The 21,418-nt window shown below is 33.4% G+C and overlaps 1 protein-coding gene across 3 annotated transcripts in view; it reads left to right on the top strand.

Annotated features, from left to right (window-relative positions):
• CALCRL (calcitonin receptor like receptor) overlaps positions 1-16,034 on the top strand; it is a 106,015-nt gene extending 89,981 nt beyond the window's left edge. For all 3 annotated transcript variants that reach the window (XM_059052020.2, XM_059052019.2, XM_059052021.2), the window contains 5 exons: positions 96-156; positions 240-306; positions 6,870-7,088; positions 7,244-7,285; positions 12,443-16,034. In XM_059052020.2, the coding sequence (XP_058908003.1) occupies positions 96-156; positions 240-306; positions 6,870-7,088; positions 7,244-7,285; positions 12,443-12,658 (605 nt within the window). In that variant the 3' untranslated portion in view covers positions 12,659-16,034. The remainder of the gene's footprint in view (positions 1-95; positions 157-239; positions 307-6,869; positions 7,089-7,243; positions 7,286-12,442) is intronic.
• The last annotated feature ends 5,384 nt before the right edge of the window (positions 16,035-21,418 follow it).

Here is a 21,418-nt window from a genome sequence, read left to right as displayed (position 1 = left end):
GAGTATCTCTGAGTTTCATATTTCATGACATATTTTAGGAATTCCATATACAGAGAAAAATGCCAATTTATTTTCTTTTTGTTTGATATTTACAGGATTTCCACTGATTCCTGCTTGTATACATGCTGTTGCCAGAAGCTTATATTACAATGACAAGTAAGATGATCTCTCTTTTTGATTTCAATTGGAAATAATTACAATGAAAATCTTCAACATAATTTCCCTGCTTTTTTCCCTAGCTGCTGGATCAGTTCTGATACCCATCTCCTCTACATTATCCATGGCCCAATTTGTGCTGCTTTATTGGTACGTAATTAAAATGCTCCTTTTTTCATCATTGTTCATAGTTCAACTTTATTTCCTGAAACATCTGGCCTATGGTATCCTTCAGGATCTCAGTGGACATAGACGGCCTACTCACAGTGTTTGACTGAAGAGGGTTAAAGGAAGGTGTTATATTTGAAGTGTTGGCAGGAAGAGGAAAGGAACTAATTCAAAAGGGCTGGTGAGGCACCAGGTACCAACAGTGGGAAGCTGTTATCATGAATAGACTTTAAGAGGGGGTTGGGTGAGTGCTAGGAGGGGTAGCCCAACAAGAGGTCTGGCCTTGGGTAGAGGAACACAGCTATTGTCAAAACCACAGCCTGACAGGGAAAACGGAGAAAGAAATACTCAAACTTCTCTCTCTTCCTATGCTCTGATCTCTTGGATCCTCCCGTTGGCCAAATGCAGCAAATGCCAAGGGCAAAAAAACCTTGTGATGATGCAGTCCTCAGACGTGCCTCAGAGCCTGCTGGGGCGCAGAGCAGAAAAGGGCAGAGGATGGAGCTAGTGAGTGGGGATGGCAAAAAACCCCCACACCTGTGATGGTAATAAGACTCATGTCCCCATAAAGAAAAGACTTTAATTTGGAAAAAGAAAGTATTGCTTAAACTGCCGTTTATATCATTGTAATGATCAGCACTTAATCCAAGTGCACGAATGGGACATTTTTAAGTGTGGTTGCAGGAAAACAGAAGTCAAATTCAGCGCTTTTATTACATTGTTTCAATGGGGAAATCAATTAATCTAAATTAACATGCTTTCTCTCAGAGAGCATTGGAGACCAGATTGTGATTACAGTCTTTAAGACTGTAATTGCAGCTGATACTTAATTATATATAAAAAGATGAAGGTGGCATGTTTCTCAGCCAAAATTCAAAGCTTCCTAACCCTTCTTTTCAGATTCTTTTTTAAGAGAAATATTCTATTATTTTACTACGTTTGCTAGCTGCAATTTAGTATGTGGTTATGTTAGAACACTGTTCAAGCTATTCTCAAGTGTATCACTGTTATTTTCAAAAGTGTGCCATAATTAAGAGGGTAAATTTTAGAAGCTGATTGCCTGGGTTTGAATTCTTCTACCTCTTACTTGCTATGTGGCCTTATGCAATTAAACTAATCACTCTGGGCCTCAAGTCCCTTATTTGCAAAACAGAGAATGTAATTACAGAGATTTTTTTTTTTTTTAACAAGAAATTAAATGAGTTAATACATAAAGAGTTGCTTAGCCTGGCATGTATAAATCACGGAGCAAGTGTCAAATTTCTGGTTTGTGCTTGGCTACACAAGACAGCCAGTTCAAAAAATCAACACATGGAATTTATTATTATATCTCATGGAAATTTTAATGTACCTTAGTGCAGACTCTATGAAAATTTCATAGGCAGAAGCATTTCCTTCCCTTGCTACCTGCACATACTAGGAACATGTATAACACATCGTTTAAGCTGTATCCTGAGAAGTCCTAGCTTTGTATTCTTGGAAAGAACCAGCATGGAAACCTAGCTCTACCATTGCTGGTTGTGTTTCTCAGGGCAAACTTCTGTTTTGTTCTGTTTTGTTTTGAGCTTCTCTATGTCTTTGTTTTCTCATCTATGACTATGAAGTAATAAGAATAAATACCCCATAGGGTGTTGTTAGGATTGAGATGTATCCTGTTAAGCAATTAACACAGTGCCTAGAATATAATAAACTCCCAAAAAATGCTTTTAAAAGATTCTTCACTTATAATTTCTACATGATACCATGATTCTGTTTTGAAGAAAATACAAAGAAATTAAGATTCTTTTTTGGGGCCATCCAGAAGCTTACAGAACAAATACGAGGCAAAATTTTATTGTAAGAGATCTGGCTCTAGAGAGGGGTATATAATTCAGAGTCCTAAATCAGAGAGTTTCAGGAAATAAGTAAAAGCACCTAACAAATGAAAAATATAACAGCAATTAACACAATCCTTGGAAGAGCTTGTCCACAATAACTTTGGGAGGGAAGAGTAGATGTTGCAGTTAGGATAAAATATCACACAGGAATATAGCCCATCAAGCTGCTCGGTAAGAAAGGAAGTGAAAATCCACATTATTTGCAGAAAGCTTTTTCCATTTTTCTGGCCTAACAAAAGACTAGGAGCCTATTTTTCTACCAGGGTGAAAAGTTCTGTCCTTATTTAAGCTCTAGGGCTCCTCACTGGTCCTGGCCAATTCCAAGGTCTTGGGAGGGGCTCTAGCAATTTTTTATATGGTCACATGTTTTTATACAATTTTTACAGATGAAGAGATTTCAACCACAATCAGTTTCTTTCCACTCAGACTTCTTCTGTCCCATATTCCCTTGAGCAGGGTGGTATTGGAGTGTCTATAGCACTTTTGAGATCTTGCTAAGGGGAAGTTGAGAGGGGATACGGTTAATTTGTGTTTAGTGAGAGATGTTTAGGTCACTTCAGTGAGTAGGTAAGTGATTGCTGGCTAATCTAGTAGAGGAATGGCTTCCAGGAATCCTGCTGCCACTGGGCTGATTCACAGGGCTTCCTGCCATGACCCTAGGTGGTATTATGATGTGAAAATGTCCTGTTGTACCTATGACCATCTATGTGAACTTTATGGGTATTGGAGTAAAGACAAGTTTCTCCTCTTTTCCTTACCTAGTTTTTCTCTTAGATGAGATTCAGATGTAATTCATCTGAAGTTCACTATTCTTGTTCTATTTGTGTTTAAAATAAATGGAAGTATTTGCAGAAAATAAAGTAGGATGACTTTCTAGTTTCTAGCTTCACATTTTAAATCAGACTTGCCATTTGGAGAAGCACTTTGCATTTGGAAATTTTTATATAATGGGCATTTAATTGCAACATTTATACTGATTTTTATAATTTATGATTTTTGCATATTAGGATTATAAAATATTCTAAATTCTAAATTTATAAGCAGATAAAATGGCATTATTACTTTTTATTCAATGGGCTGGTAGTAATTTCCATTTAGTCAAAACTTTTAAAACAGTAATGAATGCTTGGGAAGGAAATACAGTAGGATGGGTGGGATAACAGCTGATGTGTTGACTCATCATGTTTCATTCTTACACCTGTTGCAATAGCTTATTCTGCTTTTGTCTTTAGCAGAGACAGTCCTGTGTCTATAACCATGTTACTTTTCATAGATGTGTTTCCATCAGGATTATAGTTAGCTGTTTATTTTTGAAGCATATGTTCCATTGAATTCTCTAAAAGAATAGTAGAATATTTTTATGTCCAGTTATTTTCATAACACGTCCCTTAAATCAGCAAATGTATGTTATTTGTTCATTGTTTTCTACATTAAATGAGATACTACCATTATTTTTCTGATTAAAGTATGTGGATATAAATTGCATAATAGTAGGAAGTTTGAAATTTTTACATTATTAAACAAAACACAGATGCTAGAAGTCAGGGTGAGAATAAAGGAAAGAGAACAGCATAGTAGAATAAGAGCCCGAAGAGACTTTTCTGGGGCTATTGTCCATAATTCTATGGAAGGCATAAGGAACAGGCATAGAGGATATAGACAAAAGTAACAGATATTGACATGGATAAAGATAGGAAAGAGAGAACATAGTATTCAGGAAGAGAGAGAAAAATGTATTTCAATAGAACTCTGTTCATTTCTTGAACACTATATATTTTTCACATCTTTATTGGAGTATAATTGCTTTACAATGTTGTATTAGTTTCTGCTGTACAACAAAGTGAATCAGCTATATATATACATATATCCCCACATCTCCTCCCTCCTGAGCCTCCCTCCCATCCTACCTATCCCACCCCTCTAGATCGTCACAAAGCATCGAGTTGATCTCCCTGTGCTATGCAGTAGCTTCCCACTAGCCAACCATTTTACATTTGGTAGTGTATATATGTCAATGCTACTCTCTCACTTCATCCCAGTTTCCCCTTGCCCCTGTGTCCTCAAGTCCATTCTCTACATCTGCGTCTTTATTGCCTCCCAGCCACTAAGTTCACCAGTACTGTTTTTTTTAGATTCCATATATATGCATTAGCATAATGTATTTGTTTTTCTCTTTCTGACTTACTTCACTTTGTATGACAGACTCTAGGTCTATCCACCTCATTACAAATAACTCAATTTCGTTTCTTTTTATGGCTGAATAATACTCCATTGTATGTGTGCCACATCTTCTTTATCCATTCATCTGTCAGTGGACATTTAGGTTGCTTCCATGTCCTGCTATTGTAAATAGTGCTGCAATGAACATTGTGATACATGTGTCTTTTTGAATTATGGTTTTCTCAGGGTATATGCCCACTAGTGGGATTGCTGGGTCATATGGTAGTTTTTATTTAGTTTTTTAAGGAAGTTCCATACTGTTCTCCATAGTGGCTATATCAATCTACATTTCTGCCAACAGTGCAGGAGTGTTCCTTTTTCTCCACACCCTCTCCAGCATTTATTGTTTCTAGAGTTTTTGATGATGGCCATTCTGACTGGTGTGAGGTGATACCTCATTGTGGTTTTGATTTGCATTTCTCTAATGATTAATGATGTGGAGCATCTTTTCATGTATTTGTTGGCAATCTGTATGTATTCTTTGGCGAAAGCTTTATTTAGGTCTTCCACCCATTTTTGGATTGGGTTGTTTGTTTTTTTGATATTGAGCTGTATGAGCTGCTAGTATATTTTGGAGATTAATCCTTTGTCAGTTGCTTCATTGGCAAATATTTTCTCCCATTCTGAGGGTTGTCTTTTGGTCTTGTCTATGGTTTCCTTTGCTGTGCAAAAGCTTTTAAGTTTCATTAGGTCCCATTTGTTTATTTTTGTTTTTATTTCCATTACTCTAGGAGGTGGGTCAAAAAGGATCTTGCTGTGATTTATGTCATAGAGTGTTGTGCCTACATTTTCCTCTAAGAGTTTTATAGTGTCTGGCCTTTACATTTAGGTCTTTAATCTATTTTGAGTTTATTTTTGTATATGGTATTAGGAAGTGTTCTAATTTCATTCTTTTACATGTAGCTGTCCAGTTTTCCCAGCACCATTTATTGAAGAGGCTATCTTTACTCCACTGTATATTCTTGCCTCCTTTGTCAAAGATAAGGTGACCATATGTGCCTGGGTTAATCTCTGGACTTTCTATCCCTGGACACTATATTTTTAAAGTTTCATGTCTCCCTTTCAAAGAGAATGCTTTCTTTTGGGGAAAGTTGTAAATTCATAGTAAGTTTATAATTACAGAAAGTAATTGACAGAAGGTCTTGTTGGGTGCCAAATTGTTTTTAACTCTAGGATGCTCTAGGTTGAATATCAACTGGTTCCAGTATGTGATTCAGCCTCCTCATAAGGATAGAGAAGATTATAGTAGTATCATGGAGAGTTGTGAGGATTGTTGTTACACACATATACATACAAATAACACAGGAAGTCTAAACCAAAAAGATGAAAATGGTTATTATGGTATAATACATATTTGGTAAGTACCTAGTATGAACACTAATACAGAGTAGACACTTAAAATAATTACCCTTTGCTACAAATAATTATTTCCTTTCTTTAAGCTGAAAATGTTCAGAAGCTTTGGTTTTTTTAATCATAGCAAAATTTTAAAATTTTGCATAAGAAAATGAACTAAGCAAAACAATCAGATATTACTTAGCTGAAGGTGGTCCACAATATTTCCACCATAATTTTTTAAAATCTAAGTCCATTAAAATTGATGTACTTTTAAAATTAATAAATCACAATTCCATATCCAAAGGAAACAAGAACACTATGTTCGATATCTGCACCCCATGTTCATAGCAGCATTATCCACAATAGCTAAGACATGGAAACAACTTAAGAAGTTATGGTATTTATACACACACACACACACACACACACCCCACACACAATGGAATACTATTTAGCCACACTTGAGACAACTTGGATGGGCATTATGCTAAGTGAAATAGGTCAGACAGGGAAAGACAACTACTGTATGATCTCACTTATATGTGGAATCTAAACAAATAAACAAACAAACTCACAGAAAAAAGAGAACATATTTGTGGTTACCAGAGGCAGGGCGTGGAGGAGGAGGAATTGTAGGAAGGTGGTCAAAAGGCAGAAACGTCCACGTTTAAGATAAATGAGTATGAGGGATGTAATGTACAAGATGATGATTATAGTTAACACTGCTGTATGATATACATGAAAGTTGCTGAGAGTAAATTATAAGAGTTCTCATCATAAGGTAAAATATTTATATACAATTTTTGGTATTTATATGAGATGATCGATGTTAGCTAAATTTATTGTGATGATCATTTCACAATATATGTAAGTTAAATCATTATGCTATGCAACCTAAACTTATATAGTGTCACTTATGTCTCAGTAAAACTGGGAAAAAAATGGAAAAATTCAGTAGCAGAAATACAAATTAATATTTAGGCAAATATTCTCATCAATAGAACATATTCTTGTGTACTGAAAATATTCTAAGATTCATAAAATCAAAGATCCTTCAATAATGATTCTTAATATTAAATATTTTCCATATGCCATTTTATTTTCTTTTAGGTGAATCTTTTTTTCTTATTAAATATTGTACGTGTTCTTATCACCAAGTTAAAAGTTACTCACCAAGCAGAATCCAATCTCTACATGAAAGCTGTGAGAGCTACGCTTATCCTGGTGCCATTACTTGGCATTGAATTTGTTCTGTTTCCATGGCGACCTGAAGGAAGGATTGCAGAGGAGGTGTATGATTACATCATGCACATCCTGATGCACTATCAGGTATGGTGTTCTTGAATCAGGAAGGCGCCTTGTGAAATTTGGTTTTAAACTTACATATAGCTTTGGTTTTATTTTTAACTATATGTGCATCAAGTTGGTTACAAATAATGTATCTTTTCCATTTGGAATCAGATAATTCTATTTTTCTTTTACAGGGTCTTTTGGTATCTACAATTTTCTGCTTCTTTAATGGAGAGGTATGGTGATTGATTTTATTCCTCTTATCATTTTATATTTGCAATACTTTTTTACTTTAAAAAATGAGACAGAATTATAAATTCCCTAAGAACAAGTATTTCAAATTCCATTTCTGTCAGGAAAAATAACCATGGAATCTCTTTTACTAGATGTAACTCTCCTTCCCAAAAGCTCAGGTCATATTGGAGTTCAAGGCTAGGACAAATTCAGCCTCACTTTAAAATATTCTATCAATGACTTTTATTCATCTAGTCTTTCGACCTACCTTTTGAACTAATCCTACTAATTCTGGACTTTTTCCTAGGTACAATGTTAGGCATTCCTTATCCTCATAGAACATACACTCTAATAGGAAATAAAATTGGGTCATTTTAATTTTCCCCCTTTCTCTGTTTTTTTTTTTTTTTTTTTTCCTCCTGGGAAGAGCTGCAGTGCGTTAGGAAACAGAACAGAGCCCTCTGATTTGTAACATGGAAATGTGCTTTTGGATATTTCAAGATTTTTATCCAATATTTTTTTTTTTCCTAATTGGGAAGATTCAGGAATCTGAGAAACTGGTACCATATTTCTTATGCATATCAATAGGGCTATAACTCAGTGGTTTGAGCTATATTGATTTAGTTCTTTATATGATTTTAATCTACTTGACAAAATTTAACCTGTTGGAGGATTTTGGCAAAATTCAATAAAGTTGAGAAATTCAGACAGCAACTGATGAGACATATATTTGGTAATGGTGAAGCTTATCACAAAGCTTCAGATGGGCAACACATGGAACCAGTTGGCATAACTTTATAAGAACCATTTCTATACAAGTAATCAATGTCGGAAATCATGTACATGTCATGAAAAGCTATAAAATATTGTTTTCCCTTGTTTGTGTAATATTTTAATTCTTTCTCTTAGCATACAATAAAATTTTCATATTTTATTTCTTAATCAAATTTAAGATATAGATATTTATTTTATATATTTATTTATTTATAATTGTGTATAGAACTATCAAACATAGTAAACTATATTTCATATCTTTAAGTGGTGTCTCCATGATTCTTCTGCTGTATCGAGGACGAGTGACTTTTTCTGAAGTCAGTGAGAAGTAGGGACAGAGAATGCAATTAGGAAGAACAGATACATCATCTGTTTTGATAATAAAATTCAATTAGCATTTATTATATAACTCTATAAATTCATTATTGTATAAACTGAATTAGACAATCCAATTTCTGCCTACATAGGACTTTACAATTAAATATAGATGAGAAAGCTACAGACAATATGCTGTAAAGCATGTATGAAATAAGTAAGATACACGTTTGCATCTGCAGAAACAGATTTGATTTTTATAAAGGGTATTTTAAAAATGTACAAATTATAACCACTAGTAAAATATTTTGTGATGGAAGGCAGTGTAGAATAAAGGCACTGACACAGTAATGCATTTAAACCCAAAGATGCCATTTTGTTCCTGGTTGTAACATCGTGGGAAATATTCTGAACCTCCAGGAGTCTCAGTGTGTACTTTTATTAAAGGGAAATCAAAGCAAGTTCCTTACACAAATCTCACAGGGAATAATGTGAGCTAGGAATATAAAGTTTTTAGCACCATGCTCCACCCACAGTAGATACTCAGTACATTATAGATTCCTTTTTAGATTTGTCAAATCGCTCATTTACAAAAATATAGGTACAAATGGGAACATTAATCATATCGGAATCAAATCTCAAATCGGCCCTTATATTTAGAAAAAGTGCCCAGGGAATATCTAAATTAATGCCTAACACTCTTATTGCACTCTACCTGTGTAAGCAAAAGAGACACAGGCCTTGATCTTTTGCCATGTTCTAAAATTGAGAAAACTTTGGCACTGGAAAATTACAAAAAAATCTTTGAGCCAACTTGTTACCAAATCCTTCAGCATCTCACAACATCTCCAGTATCTGTCCCCTTGTCTTCATCTCTAGATACAATCCCTGTTTGTGTATGATTCATTTCTCATCTTAAGAAATACTATAATGCTTCCTTTTTTTTGTCTCTTTGCCTCTAGTTTTTCCTACTCTCATAACATGAAGACACAGCTGCCAAATCCATTTTGTGTGGTTCCAACTATGTCATGTACTTCTTGAAATCATTTGCTCAGGCTTAGTTTCCTCTTGCTTTCCACGTTGGGTCAAATAGCTTGCCTTTATCTTAATATCTCTATTTTTTATTCTCACATTTGATTTTTATTTCTTAGCCAAAATATTCCTATTTGCATTTCTCACTAGTTAAATAACCGTGGCTTGACAAGTACTCAGGTCACTTTCCTCTCATCTCTAGTCCTCTCAATCAAAAAAATGTGCACTGTTAGCATAAACTAGGAACTCTAGACATCAGAAGGGCCCTCCCTAGTCTCACGGGTATCTTTAACAACACCTGAGAGTAGATATTTTTACAATGTGAACAAAAAGATTTGTTGAGAATAACCAAACTCACATTCTGTAATGAGAAGTAGGTAGAATTTTTACATAAAGCTCTATTAAACACCTTTTAATTGATTTAGGTTAAGCAGTGTAGAGCTGGTTTCTTATCAGGTACTAATGGTCATATAAACCCATATTCTTTATATTGTACAAAATTATATATTACAATGTTATATTCTAAAAAGTTGGCCTTACTATTTATAGAACACTTATGCGTAAATCAATGAAAACATTTTCATATCTTTAATAACATCAGGCAGGCTCTCTTGCCTTCCAATGGAATTTTCCTTTCTATCTTTCCCCATTACTTTCTTCTCATTGTAAGTTTACTGAGAGTGGCCACTTTAATGTTCTGTTGAACAGGTGTGATGTTGTGTTACAGAAAGCAGATGAAAAAAATAACATCCTTATAGAGAGTACCATAAACAAACAGATGTCCACAAGGCCTATGGGTCTTTAATTAGCTTTATATCTAGCTTCAGTAAATAAGTCAGGAAATTGGCTTTCCATGGTTTCTCTGATGATTTAGTTGCAAGGAAGAAATAGGGTGATGATCTTAATCAAAGTAGATATTTCAAGAGCGAACAGTCATATATTTCAAAGCCATTTTGGCTTTTAGAATTGAATTTAAGCTTTCCTTGTTAAGACTCTAAGTACTACTCTCATAGCTAAAATATTTCTTCATGTCAGCTTCTTCCCAACATTTATGTAGAATCTATTGTACAAAGCTACATTCCACCTCCTTTCAAACAGAAACTATATAGCACATGGATTCAATCAGTCCAGCTTTTGGTAACAAAGTGAGAAGTTAATTAAGCATAAAAATAGGATCAAAAACAACTCCCATTAGAAATACCTAGATAATTGGCCAAATGTCATTTTTGTTTTAAATCTCTGAATATTTATTTAAAAGTCATACTCTAAAGCCATTCCATTTGTCATTTGCTTATATTCTTGAAGATATTACATACACAGATGGTATTTTTTAAATTACCTTAATTTAAATATGTTATTTGGAGAACTTAGAAATACATCACTAAACCATGAGAGAAATAAAGTATAATTTTAATAAGATAATGTATTCATTTTCCTATAAATGCTGTTATTTCAAAGAAAATTTATATGAATAAAAATTATTTCCTTCAGATATAGTTGCCATATGTAAAGAAGTAAGCTTGAAATTCCTGAAGTTCTGAATTTCATATTAATAAAACAATGTATGGCATTCCTAACTACATAAATTTTGAATTATAGAGTAGGGAGACACCTCCTGTAATTTCTAATAACTCATTCTGAATTCTTACTAAAGAAACTGATTGACTTTATATGTGTTTGTTTTGTTTTTCTACATGTTAAAATATGAAATGAGACAGTAAAACTTTGTGTTCATTTTAAGCGACAGATTAGAGGAGATTAACAGGACCTTAAAATACCCCACAGAGCTGCAGACATCCTGGGAATACCTATTCGCTATAGATTGTTTGTAATTTTTAGAAGAGATAAGAAAATGAAAAGACTTAAATAAGCAGCCCTATTTTAAAGTTTAATATTGATATGCACACATGAATATAATGAATAAAAAGTTGAGGAATTTATGTAATTCATAGAAAGTTAAACAATATTGCATGAGTATGTTTGTAGGACATGAACTACTAGAAAGTTGTTTTTGGACGCTCAGATTCCCTTTGGGGGAACAATCAAAGGGTCAAAGAGCAGTAGAGATTTGGGGAAGACAATTCAAAGCTATACATGCTTTGCCAAGACACAGATCAGGTCACAGCATGTGGCTAATACATTCTTAACCTAGAAGCAGACAGGAAATGTACAGGTGATCGAGTTGGAGATGCATTTGATTCTCATTTATGCTCACTGACTCAATATGAAGAAAATCATCTGTGTCTTATGTTCAGTTAAAACCCAAATCATTGTATATGACCTACCTAGTTCTGATCTCTATCCCCAAGCAGAAAGGATGGAAGAGTCATTAAACTTCAAATTTATCCAGACAGAGGGGTATCTAAATGCAAAAAAGTGGAGTGGTGACATTCTTAAACTTTTTTTTCCCACAATACTCATCCCATTATATGTTTAGCGCTGTGATTATCTGTTCAAAACTTTCTTCCCTCTGGGGGTAAGCTCCATGAGAACAAAAACCCTGATCTTTTTTTTCCAGAATGTAGCTCAATACCTGGTATATGGTAATCACAGTAAAAGGTTGTTGCGGCTGCTGTTGATGATGATGGTGATAATTATTTATATTCCCTGTATCCGTTTTTAAATTTCTTTTCTCTCTTCTTTTATATTTCACTAATTATCTCATTCTTTTAATTAAAATATTGATACAAAACTAAATGTTGCACATGCCAACTTGTAAGTGAGGGTGTAGATTAACTATTTGACAGCAAGACATTCATGTGCATTTCTAGAGCTTCAAAGAGAATGCATAGAAAGAGAAATATGAAGTTTTCTGTAGTCTGTACTAAAGTATAGAGTAATTGCAAAGATTTCCTAATATATAGTTTACTCAATTTCATTTTTTAATTAAGAAAACAAAGTAATATTATTCACTCAATATCAATGCATTTTTTAAAAAAAGCTTTTGTATACAACTTATTTTATTGTATTATTAAACACATTATCTTCATTTCATTTATGAATTGCTCTTACCCTTTCTGTTTCTTTTTGTTTTATAGGTTCAAGCAATTCTGAGAAGAAACTGGAATCAATATAAAATCCAATTTGGAAACAGCTTTTCCCACTCAGATGCTCTCCGTAGTGCATCTTACACAGTGTCAACAATCAGTGATGGTGCAGGTTACAGTCATGACTGTCCAAGTGAACACTTAAATGGAAAAAGCATCCACGATGTTGAAAACGTTGTCATAAAACCGGAAAAGTTATACGACTGATAATAGAGCGTGTACTGCTGAACTATTTTGTTCCACTCCTAACTCAAGGACTTGGATCCATGACTTTACAATCAGAAGACTTCAATATTAAATGAAATATTTGAAGGTGACAAAGAAAACCCTCACGTGAATTCAGTAGTGTGTTGATAAATGTTTCACACTAGCTCCATGGGGGAAAACAGTCCTGATTTGTAATTTTTGCCAGTTTTTATGGTGTAAGTACTCCCACCATGGCTGATTTCAAGTTACCAACTTGACATCACTGAATGTGGAGTTAGGTAAAAATGAGCACAATCAGATATTGTAGGTTGGTGTGAGCCAGCTCCAGCGCACCACTGCATGAATCCATGAAAAAATAGACCATAAAAATTCATAGAAACAATGGGCACAATTCCACTCCTGTTGCCTAAAGAGACCTAGCTAAGGCCTATAGACTTGGAAGGAAAATGAGCTTTTCATTTGTTTTTAAAATCTTTATCCCATATTCCTTGGTGAAGTTGATTTTTTGCCCAGGAAGTATTCTAGCCCTTTTTGTTTTTACTTTTTCAAATGGACCAGATAAAGAATTAATTATTCCTGTTTGCTTACCCTCTTCTCCCCTCAAAAAATAAATGAGCAGAATTGCTGTTGGCTACGCATTTGCTGATTCATCACAGTTATACCCCTTGTCATATCCATTTTTGAGGCTTGATGAATAGTATGTATAATACTCAATCCTACTTTGGTATCATTAGGGAGAAATCTTGGTTGATACTACAAAATATGTGGTCGACTACTTTCCCATCTTACTACACAAGTGGGAAGGAATTCGTGTCCATATACCTGTAAATAGAAACTTTGCCCCTTCCATTTCTACTATGTGGACAAATTAGCAATTATTTTACATGAAGGAAATCAATGAAGGATTTCTTATTTTCTTAAAAGTTTGTAAAAAAATTGTGAAAAGTAAGCTTGTAAATACTTTGTTATTCTATTTTATAGTCTCAAATATATACAATCTAGGTAATTTTTTAAAAAACAAATACTTAATGTAACAATGTGTGCATGTTAATATCTGATACTGTGTCTGGGCTGATTTTATAATAAAATAGAATCTGGAATTCTTTATTTGGTAACTATTTTAAAGACAACCAGATGCCAGCATCAGAATTTTGAGAACTAAGTTTGAGAAATATCTATGATAAGATATAAAATATTTATTTAAAAAATCCTCAAGGCCATTGTTTTATTGAATATATTAGCTTTGGTGATTCATACCTTAATAATAGATATGTTTGACATATTTCCTTTTTTATTTTGATGATGAACTTTCATTCTAATCCAGAAAATTTAAATGACTCCTATAATTAATGCCAATCTGCTATTCTTATTGTTTTTACCCCGTTAAAAAGATTACTTTTCTGACTTACTATATGAAGATATCTAGCTTTGGAAATGCTGCAGGCTATTTTTTAAAATTAGAGGAATACAATATATATCATATACAATGTTTTAATATTTTAATAGAGATACTATATATGATGATGCAATATAGTGAAAGACCTGAATGTATCAGTAAGGAAGAATTGTTGTCAGAACATTTATGGAATAATTAAATTAAGATGGAAGAAATCCTCACTAATGAATTAAAGTGACATTTAAATGGGATTCATTTTCCCTAACGTCATTTTCCATTGATTTCTGAAAAATAAAATGCCTTCAATTAGTAAGTCAGTTTTGGCAGGAGAATTCATTACATCTATGTTTTTTGTTGTTGTGGTGGTGGTGTGTCAATCTGCTTAAAATGGATTAAACTAATGACTTCGTCATCATAGGTTGTTTCTTAAGCTGTCAATAGATGGTAAGTTCAGAAGTCATTTGAAATTATCCAGGTAAATTATCTAAATTAGTAAGAATTCACTTATTAAAAGGCCTGGTCAGTAGATTTATGATTTATCTATACACATGTAAAAGCTGTATTGTTAGTTTCAGATTTACGGATTTCAAAACAATCTGTTATAAAAAGGAACTCAGGCTGTTCTGAACTTTCTAATGCCTAAATTATACAATAATTCCTTTAAATAATCTCATTTTTTAGCTATTTATTATTCAAAGACACAGATTCAAATCCTTCACTGGCACTGTTCATATATTTCAGCATTCTTCCAGACAAGCTATCAAGTCTCAACAATAAATGACAGTAGAAAATGTCAAATTGTCAGCGAGCATTATATTAAAAATACATTGTAACTTTCAAGTATTTTTATTGTGCTTTTATCATATTAAGTTTAGATCAGATTTCCTTTGTGGCCAGGATTTATCTATTGTACCATCTTTAGGTGAAGACAGTCCATGATTAATCAGTGTTAGTTTTGAACCCATTTTTTTTTAGAAGTAATATTTTTAAATATTAGACTTCTCTAAAACTGAAGTACTAATAATTAAGATCTCCTTTGTATCTTACTCATATAAAAAAGCAAAATCAATACTACTTAAAAGCAAACTTCCTTGGTATCTAAAAACTTATTTGGGGAATTTCTAACTTTTAAAATGCATATCTGCTACTTTTCTGAAAGTATTTGTGAAAGTCATTTTAATTTTTAAACAATTCTAGTCTGTCATTTAAAAAAAATTTCTGAAGTTATTTAGTGCATTTATTCATAAAATATTCATTCTGGAATTTAGTGTTTGTTCAAATGTAATCCAATGTACATAGAAGTAGTGGTAGCTATAGTGCTGTATTTATTGCTTGATAATTTTTTTAAAATGTGAACTTATCTAATTTTCTCTTGGTTTTAATATGCTAATAAAAACCATTTCTTTTATTTCTAAAACATACCCAAGATATTCTGATCAATTAAAATAACTCATGTTATGCTTACTTAGTGTATATCTCTATATTTTGATTGTATGAAAATATTAAAGTTATGAGCTAAAGTTGATTTTCACTCATGTTTACTGGAGTACTGAATAATCTAAATTACAAATATAATTCTTTACAGCAATCAGTGTAATACTTAAAATCTATGACTATATCACCATTACCCTCTTTGAAGTCTTCCATAAACCTGTAAATCATCCATAAACCGGTTTGTTAAAATTATGAAAAAAAAAAAAAAAAAGAGAGAGAAAACAAATGGGCTTCCCTGGTGGCGCAGTGGTTGAGAGCCCGCCTGCCGATGCAGGGGACACGGGTTCGTGCCCCGGCCCGGGAAGATCCCACGTGCCGCGGAGCGGCTGGGCCCATGACCCATGGCCGCTGAGCCTGCGCGTCCGGAGCCTGTGCTCCGCAACGGGAGAGGCCACAACAGGGAGAGGCCCGTGTACCGCAAAAAAAAAAAAAATATATGAATTCATCTTGTAAGCTAGAAAATTCCAAATAAAGTACAATGTACGCAAATTCCTTCCTAGGCTGAAAGAAAGGAAAAGATTCCCAGAAATAGGAAAATGCACAGAGATTTGTCTCCTTTCTCCATTATATTCTACTGTACAGTTTTGTGTTGAAGAGGAGAATGAAACAGAAGGAAAAGAACTATTTAAAAATATAATTTTCTCATTTTAAGTTGTTTTTAGTGTATTATATTGGTATAGTATATTTACATATATTCAAAGATGTGTAACCATCACCACAGTCAATTTTATTACATTTTTATGACCTCAGGAGGAAACCATGTATCCTTAGCTATCACTCGTCTATCCTCCCATCCCTGCTCCCAGCCAAGCCCTAAGCAGCACTAACTTACTTTCTGTCTCAATAGACTTCCCTATTCTGGACTTTCATATGAATGGAATCATATGGAATATGATCTTTTCTGACTGACTTCTTTTACCTATAATGTTTTCACAAGTTTTCACAAGTTCATAACTTGTTCCAATTTCATTCCTTTTTATGACTAAATTATTCCATTGTATGGAGTTACCACATTTTGTTTATCCATCTGTCTGTTGATGGACATCTGTGTTGTTTCCATCTTTTGGCTATTATGAATAATGCTGCTATGAACATTTGCGTACAAGGTAATTTTTTTAACATATATTTTAATTTCACTTGGTTATATACCTAGAAGTGGAAATGTTGGATCATATGTTGAATATATCTGAGGACTGCTAGACTGTTTTGCAAAACAGCTGGACCATTTCACATTCCCACTAGCAGTGTATGAGGGTTCTGATTTCTCCACATTCTTCCCAACACTTGTTATGTGTCTTTTGTACTTTAGCCGTCCTAGTGGGTGTGAAGTGGTATCTTGTGGTTTTAATTTGTATTTCTTTGGTGGCTAGTGATGTTGAGCACCTTTTCATGTTTTTATCGGCCATTTGTATATCTTTGGAGAAATGTCTATTCAAATCCTTTGTTCATTTTTAATTGGATTGCTTGTATTTTATTATTGAGCTGAAAGAGTTCTCCATGTATTCCAGGTACAGGTCCCTTATCAGATACAAAATTTGCAAACATTTTCTTCCATTCTGTGGGTTGTCTTGTCACTTTCCTGATGGTGTCCTTCATAGCACAACAGTCTATAATCTTGATGAAATACAATTTATCTATTTTTTTCTTTTGTTTCTTAGGCTTTTGGTGTCTTATCTAAAAATCCTTTGCCAAATTGAAGGTCATGAAGACCTACTCCTAAAGTTTCTTCTAAGGAATTTATAGTTTTTGCTCTTACATTTAGATCTTTGGTCCATTTTGAGTTAATGTTTGTATACAGTGTGAGATAAGGTGCCAAATCCATTCTTTTGCATGTGGCTCTCCATTTGTCCCAGTAATACTTGTTGAAAAAAATTATTTTCTGCATTGAAGAATATCCTTGTCTTGGTATCCTGATCAAAATCAATTGACCTTAGATTTATGGTTTTATTTCTGAACAATTCTATTGGTCTCTCTTTGTGTCCAAACCACATATCTTGATTACTTTGCTTGGTAGTAAGTCTTGAAATCAGGTAATGTGAGTTGTTCTGTTTTATTCTTATTTTTCACAGTTGTTTGGGCCATTCTGGGTCTCTTGGAACTCCATATGCATTTTATTTTTAAAATTTTTAAAAAATTAATTAATTTATTTTTGGCCGTGTTGGGTCTTCGTTGCTGCACACAGGCTTTCTCTACCTGTGGCGAGCAGAGGCTACTCTTCGTTGTGGTGCATGGGCAACTCATTTCAGTGGCTTCTCTTGTTGTGGAGCACGGGTTCTAGGCATGCAGGCTTCAGTAGTTGTGGCATGTGGGCTCAGTAGTTGTGGCACACAGGCTTAGTTGCTCTGTGGCTTGTGGGATCTTCCCGGATCAGGGCTCGAACCCGTGTCCACTGCATTGGCAGGCCAATTCTTAACCACTGTGCCACCAGGAAAGTCCCTCCATATGCATTTTAGACTGAGCTTGTCAGTTTGTACAAAGAAGCCTGTTGGAATTCTGATAGGGATTACATTGAATCTGTCGATAATTGGGAGAGTATTGCCATCTTAATGTTAAATCTGATTCATGAACATTAGATGACTTTACATTTACTTAAATCTTTAATTGTTTTCAATAATTTCTCTAGTTTTCAGAGTATAAGTTTTGCATTTCATTTGTTAAATTTATTGCTAAGCATTTTATTCTTTCTGATGCTATCATGAATGGAATTGTTTTCTTTTATGTTTGGATTGCTTATGCAAGTGTATAGAAATAAAATTAACTTTTGTGTATTGATCTTATATCCTTCAACCTTGTTGAACTCATTTTTTAGTTATAACATATTTTAGTGGATTCCTTATAATTTTCTACATAAAAGATCATGCCATCTGCAAATAGAGACAGTTTTACTTCTTCCTTTTGAATATGAATGCCTTTTATTTCTTTCATGTCTAAATGTCATGGCTAGAACATTCAGTAAAATGTTGAATGGAAGCAACAAGAGCACACACACACATCATTGTCTTGTTCTTGATCTTAGGGAAAAATCACCCAGTCTTTCCTCCTTAAGTATGTTAATTGTGTTTTTTGTAGATGCCCTTTACCAAGTTGAGGAAGTTCCCTTCTATTCCTACTTTGTTAATTGCTTTTACCATGAGAAGGTGTTGGATTTTGTTAAATGCTGTTTCTGCAACTATTGAGACGATCATGTGATTTTTGTTTTATATTTTATTGATATGATGTATTACATTATTTAATTTTCAGATTTTAAAACAATCTTGCATCCCTGGGATCACCTCTCTTGGTCATAGTGTTTAATTCTTTTTATATGTTGCTAAATTCAGTTTGCTAGTACTTTGTTGAGAAACTTTGCATCCATATTCATAAGAGATATTGGTCTGTAGTTTTCCTTTATTGTGATGTTTTTGTCTGGTTTTGGTATCACAATAGTATCATCCTCATAGAACGATTTGGATTGTGATCCCTCCTCTTCTGTTTGTAGAAGAGTTTGTGAAGAAGAATTCCTTGAAGAGTTTGTATTAAATCTTCTTTGAATGTTTGGTGAAATTCAGTGGTAAAGCCATCTGGACTTGGACCAGATATGGGCAGTTTTTTGATTACTGATTCAATTTCTTCACTTGGTATTGTCCTATTCAGATTGCCTATTTCTCCTTGAGTCAGTTTTGGTAGTTGATATTTTTCTAGGACTGTGTCCATCTCATCTACTTTGTCTAATTTGTTAACCATACAGTATTGAACAATCACTAAGGCCACAAACTGACTTTTGGTTGGAAATTTTATAAGGAATCTTGGACTGGATTTTTTAAAACCTGTATTTTTTTTTTTTTGCCATCTTGGGACTAATAAATCACACCAAAATAAAAAAGTCTCTATGCCAGATTTCACCTGCTGTGTCTATAAATCTGGGTGAATTCCATTTTTCTCAAGGTCCCCCAAATGTGATATAGTTCCTAGCATGCTAGGAATTGACCTTCCTTACCACCTATAAGCCTGGGTGGGACCTGTAAGTCAAGCACAAAGCCAGTTTTCCTAGGAAGGTTTAATAGTCATTGGCTCCATAAGAACAGTCACACTTTTCTTCTCCAAATGACCATAATTTAATGATCATCATTCTCAAAAATGACACTCCTGGTTAAGGCCTTTAGTACACAATCTATTTGTCCTATTACATACTGGTAGGAAGGAGGATTCATTCTTACTGAACTTATTCAAATAACTATATTGTCATAAAAAGTTAGAATACTTAAGTTTGTTTTCTAAAATTCTTGGGAATCAGAATCTATTATTTTTAAATGTTTTATTTCAGTTTAAAAACAAAACTTATAATATTATTTTGGGTTAGATATCTTAAAATGAAAGAGAAAAGGTTTACTGATAATATCCAGAAAATAGAATGCTAAAACAAAATATTAAAAATATTCCACACAAATAACAATAAAAATATTTTTCCTTATCAGTTCTTTCAATTCTGTGAAATTAATTCTTGGTCTGGTGGATCTCACATTAGCAATGTCACTAAGATGTCTCTTGTGCAATTAAAAATGTTCTCAAAATCCTGGTTCGCTCCACTTGGTATGGTCTCAAAGTTTGTGGTGCACTGACATTTTGGCCTTAACAAAATAAAGCTGAGAATTTCATTAATTTTTTTGCAACATAAGCATTATTAGTGACATTGGCAAAGGTAGTTTCAGTGAAGTTTTTGAGACAAAATCTTGATTAGAGTGGGTTCCAGAGAAATGGATTGTCATAAAATACTTTTTTGAACAAAATAAAAAATAGAAAATGACATAAAAATAATATGGCAGAATCAAATCCAATGCATCTAGGACTTAACTTACATATTAACAGATTTTCAACTTGGATCACAAGCAAAACCATACCTTTGAGGTAGACAAAAGACAAACCTAAAAACCTTGAAAATACAAGGATCAGCAAGGGTAGGATCAGGGAAATCAAACAAACAAATGAGAAAGCAATGGTCCTGATCTTAATATCAGTCAGGGAGGAATTTAGGTTTTTTAATAAGGCATCATTTGGGGAAAATAAATCTACTTTATAATGCTAAAGAGTACAAGTCTCAAAGAAAGCATAACACATATGAATACCTGTGAAGTTATGAATATATAGATTAAATTACAGGAGACATAAGGAGAACTAGACAAAAACACAAAAGTAGTAGCAGACTTTAATTTACCTCTCTCAACAATGATAAAGTAGACAAAAATATCAGAAAAAAGACCCAAAAGACATAATTAACATATTTAGAAAAGTAAACCTTCCAAACTACTTTTATAAAGTGAGAGAATATCATCGAATTCAAAATATGATATTGCACCAAAGTAGTACAATTAATATCTTATGAATATTAGTAGATAAAACACTAAAGTAAAATATTGGCAAACAGAATTCAATGCATATTAAAAGCTTTTTCACAACCAAGCGAGATATATTTCAGGAATGCAAGGATGAATCAATATTTAGAAATCTATTAACTTAATACACCATAGTAATAGCAGTAAGGAGAAATATATCAAATAATCATCTTCAATGATAGTGGAGAAGCATTTGACAAAATTCAATTTATGCTTAATTTTTAAAAATAAAAATAAATAAGGAATTTATATACAGATACTTCATTTACATGACAAAAGATACCTCAGCCCCCAAATCAGCATCATGTTAATAGAAAAATACTAGAAGCTTTGTCCCTAGAGTCAGGATCAAGATGTAAATGCTTACATATCACCACCATTATTTAGTATCAAGCTAAATGAACCAGCCAATGTAATCTGACAATGCAAAACAAAATAAAATTAAGCAAAATAGAGGTAAAAAATATGGAAAAGAGCAGAAAACTATCAAGATTTTCTGAT

Source organism: Kogia breviceps, chromosome 2, assembly GCF_026419965.1.
Source record: "Kogia breviceps isolate mKogBre1 chromosome 2, mKogBre1 haplotype 1, whole genome shotgun sequence".
NCBI classification, from domain to species: domain Eukaryota; kingdom Metazoa; phylum Chordata; class Mammalia; order Artiodactyla; family Physeteridae; genus Kogia; species Kogia breviceps.
Note: the sequence above shows the minus strand (reverse complement) of the source record. Positions and strands in the feature narration are given on the sequence as shown.